The following is a 4,479-nucleotide window of genomic DNA, read 5'->3' as shown; positions in this document are numbered from 1 at the left end:
CGTGATCCTCTTCAACCCAACTTGCCCCCCCCTCCCTCCCTCCCATAACCCTTGTTGTGGCTATCCTTTTTTGGGGGTATTGTCGCCCACATATGTGGGTGGACAGTGTTTAATGTTATATTGCACTGGTGATGAGTATGGCTCGAGTCTGGCTGACTGAGCTACTTTATGTTAAAAGTTATAACTGGTTTTAAAACTTCATTTGTTTATACATGAGTGTTGTTGCATTTAAATAAAGAATTTATATTTTGCTTTTATCCCCAATAAAGGGCCGCGGCCAATATTTTCCACTCATACCGTTTGTATAGTCTTTATTTATTCTGTTATATATATTTTAATGTATTTTATAGGTTGTGGGTGCTGTGGGGTCTACAATCCTATGTTGTGAGGACCAAAGCTACCACTCTAATTTTTATATCTTGGTAAAACCTGCCTTGTCTCTTACTCTTAAAGCTGAACTCCAGGTATAAATATATGTATGTATACTTACATTGGTCCAGCTTGGCTCAATGTGCAGGAAGTATGCATAATTTGTCTCTGGAAGATACATGCGGATCTTGTAAAACACTGTGCTAGCTGACTCTACAACAGACCTTTACACCAATTTTGTCTAGGAGCTAAATTATAGTCACCTGAACCACAATGCTGGCTGCTAGTCTGGTCCCTGAAGCCTATCTCCTCCTCTGCTGCAGCTAGTGTATGTCCCTCACATCCTACACACTTTATACTCAAGGATCCTTAGACCTCTGCAGCGGAGGGGGAGAGAAGCTCCAGGGGCGGTCTAAGACGGGTGTTCAAGCTCCAGCCCTCCAGCTGTTGTTGAACTACAAATGCCATGAGGCATTACAACATTCTCACAGCCACAGACATGACCCCCAGAGACAGATGCACCATGGGATTTGTAGTTTCGCCACAACTGGAGGGCCAGAGTTTGCCCACCTGTGGTCTAAGAGCAAGCTGGCTCAGTGATTTTGGATTTTTTAGCACCGAGACAAAAACGAGTGGGTAGCCCCACTGCAAGGGTTAAAAACATTGTTGTCCGGAGTTCTGCTTTAACTGAACAAACTGAGAAGCTGATTGGTTACTATGGGCAACTGCTCCTGCTTTTATAAATTTCCCACCATTGGAAGGTGTCCCTCTTTCTCATTTCAGAAAGCTGGGAGGTATGCTGAGCAAGTACAGCCTGTGGAGCGCCAAAGACTGATACATTGATAAGTGCATTTTTTAAAACTGACGCTAGGTGGCAGCATAACATCTGCTGCACGCCAGAGCCCACAGAGAGCCCTCTTGGCTGTAAGGAAAGTGAAATATAAACAGGAAGAGCAGTTGGTGGGGGAGGAGCCTGCATAGAGATACAGCTTGGGAGAGGTGCATGCTGTCACATAGGCTAGTCAGTCTCTGCCAGCGAACTGCCATCTCTGCCTTCCGTGTTCTTCTATAAGGGAGCTGCCAGGACTCTGCTGTTCAATACTAGACTTGCTGCTGTCATCTTCCTCCTCTATGCACTGCTGTTCTTCCAGCATGTGCTGAACCGAACTGTCACTTCTCCTTTGCTTCCTCATCATCTTTGTTTATATGTGTTCAGTAACCTATTTGTCTTTCTTTCTGTCTGCTTCCTGCTAGTCAGTAACCTCTTTTTGGCTTCCCTTACATCTAGCACTCTATCGCTTATCAAGTAAACTCCTTCCTAGGACATAAGATTTCCTTGGGTACTATACCCTCATCCAGTGACTGAGCCCCTATTTTCCCCTCTGTGTACCATCCCTTTCTTCAGGCTGGACATCCTCACGCAATCCGTCATGCTGCTGCTGGCTGCTGCCTTCCTGGTGGCGTTCGTGCTGCTGCTGTACATGGTGTCTCCGCTCATCAGTCCCAAACCCCTAAAACTGGCAGGTGCACATGTAGTGGTGAGTCCAGTCTGAGCTTCAATAGATGCTTTGTGTGTTTGCAGGTCGTGGTTAGACCAGGTGAGGGCAGTGCTGGGCCTCCAGCTGTTGTGGAACCACAAGTCCCATGAGGCATTGCAAGACTGACCGTTACAGGCATGACTCGCAGAGGAAGAAGCATGATGGGATTTGTAGTTAAAGAACAACTGAAGGGCCTGAGTCACCCCCTTCTAATGTAGACTATAGCAGCTTTGTTTGCTGACTTTTAAAAGTGTATGCTATTGTGGTGTTCTTAAAGTTTAGTTCACTTTTGGGGGGAGAAGGGGTGAGTGTATGCAGCATAACTTACATCTAATGAAGTGTGTGTCCCATGTCCAGGTGGCTGCTGCTTAGTGTAGAAATCCTCACTCCAGTGATGCTGGCTACTCCCTACAGAGCTGGTCTTTCACTGCTGTCAGGGTAAAGGTCAGCGGCTGCAACTGTAACCCATTGCCACTGCTTGTCTTCCTCTTCTCTTGCCCATTCACAGAACTCATTGTATTCTTTCCCAGAATGCAAATCATTCTGTGATTGGAGGAGGGGTGGATGAACGACTGGATCTACATCCTCCAATCACAGAATACTTTGCATTCTGGGAAACAATACAAGTTTTGTGAATGGACAAGAGAGGTGGAAGTGGAGGGCGAGCGGTGCTGATGGTTTGCAGCCACTGTATTTTTTTTTTTTTAATCCCCCACAATGCCGGAAGTTTAACACTGTGGGGAGTATTTCTAGAATAAGCAGCAGAAGGCAGGACATGGTACACAATTCATTAGAGGTAAGTTATGCCTCTGGTGCTGCATACCCCATCAAAGATATCAACTTGTTACACTACTTGGTGAGTCAGTGACCTGGGACAGGCTTTCTCAACCAGTGTGCCATTGGTTTCCTTAGGGCTGATATGAAGAGTGACTGACTGAGGACTTTGATGCGAAAGGGCTTCTGATATAAAAGGAGGGGGGGGGGGACTCCTGATGTTAAAGTGGACCTTGATGTGAAGGGAGAATCCCGTCTCCTTTTTGTGTGTGGTCCCCCCCCACCCCCTTAAAATTAATTCTAGACTGGGTGCCTTGAGATTTTTCATACTTTTAAGAGTGCCGTGACTGCAAAAAGTTCATAAATGCTGGTCTAGCATATGCTTGTGTTAAGCCAGTGACTATCAAAGTAGTGGCGCACATACATGGATGACACACTCAGGGTAGGGACACCTATATGGATGAACATATGGGGAAGTCACTCGCACTCCAATATAGCTTCCAGTCAATCTATTTATTGACTAAATGGTGCAACATTTCCCTACAATGTTTCGGAACTAAAGAGGTCCCTTCATCAGCCAAACCTGTCCTAACAGGTTCTCTAACATGCAATTATTCATAACAGAGTGGATTGCACATTGAAACTTCAGCCCAAGCTGCTTCTTGGCTTTGGATAGCATGGGGTAGGATTAGAATCTCTGTGTTTCTGTGCTTTGCTGGGGAATTTCATCTACCTTGGGTCGTCTCCAGAGCTGAAACTAAGAGAAAGTCTCCCCAACAGGGACCATGGTAAAAACCTGAACAAGATTTTGATTCTTTTCCCAGTGTATCCAATACTAAAAAAGTTACTGTATGTCATTTTTAGTGGGATATTGAACATATGTAAGGAAATATGTACTGAGGGAAACATGAGGGCTGCCATTGTCCCCTGCTTCTGAAAATGCTAGTTGTCTGGCTTGCATGCTGCTCTAGTGGCTTTAGTCCGTTCTCTCACTCCCATCCAGTGGCTTCGGTACCTTCTAAGTCGCTACCTTTTAAGCAAGTATGCAAATCAGAACTTCACTTGAACTATACATGTCTTGGATCCGTGTCTTGTAAAGTAATAAAACCAGTAAGTAAGCCTTTTCAGAAGGGGTCAGGAATGGTAGCCTCCATGTTTCGATCAGCACAGGCTAGTAGTAAAGAAGCATATGATATATGCAAAGTATTATTTTCCATAGCAGCCATATGAAGTTTACTGGAGCCAGCCTAGTATAGGGCACATTGTGATTTGGTTTGCATGCATTCCTACATTATGGGCATTGCTCTTTTCTTGTATTTAATATGCCTTAATGTGTTTCAAATGCATTCATTGATTATACTATACTATTACTATTATATATTATACTATTCTACATTCATTGATATTTACATTTTCATGTATTTGTCTCTTATTTTTCTGAATGTCATATATGTTAGCTTTATGAGCAGCAGTACCCATTTTCTAGTATTTACCATACAGTGATGTGAAGCTGGTCTTACTTAGTATGTCATGCTTGTCTGATGTAGCATGATGACCAGAACAGGGTATACTTCCATGTATGTCTGGTGGCGTCTGAACAACCACAATGCTATTACTAGAAACATGTGCCAGCCCTGCTCACTCTTTTTCAGGACCATTTTTTGACATATTTTCAAGCAAGTTGTTCATGCATGTGTTTGCTCGTTTTTATAGACGTTTTAACACTTTTTTTTTTTGTATTATGCAGTAATATGCCTGGATATTGCGTTTTTTCCTTGCATTTCAATTCACCTCAACG

General features: G+C 43.8%; 1 protein-coding gene across 1 annotated transcript in view; it reads left to right on the top strand.

Annotated features, from left to right (window-relative positions):
• The first annotated feature begins 1,337 nt into the window (after positions 1-1,337).
• The window catches only part of KDSR (3-ketodihydrosphingosine reductase), a 22,949-nt gene continuing 19,807 nt past the window's right edge, over positions 1,338-4,479 (top strand). The window contains exons 1-2 of the mRNA XM_018564669.1: positions 1,338-1,368; positions 1,775-1,907. Of these exons, the coding sequence (XP_018420171.1) occupies positions 1,800-1,907 (108 nt within the window). The 5' untranslated portion in view covers positions 1,338-1,368; positions 1,775-1,799. The remainder of the gene's footprint in view (positions 1,369-1,774; positions 1,908-4,479) is intronic.

Source organism: Nanorana parkeri, unplaced genomic scaffold (genome assembly GCF_000935625.1).
Source record: "Nanorana parkeri isolate BGI_ZX_2015 unplaced genomic scaffold, ASM93562v1 scaffold771, whole genome shotgun sequence".
In the NCBI taxonomy this organism is placed as follows: Eukaryota; Metazoa; Chordata; class Amphibia; order Anura; family Dicroglossidae; genus Nanorana; species Nanorana parkeri.
Note: the sequence above shows the minus strand (reverse complement) of the source record. Positions and strands in the feature narration are given on the sequence as shown.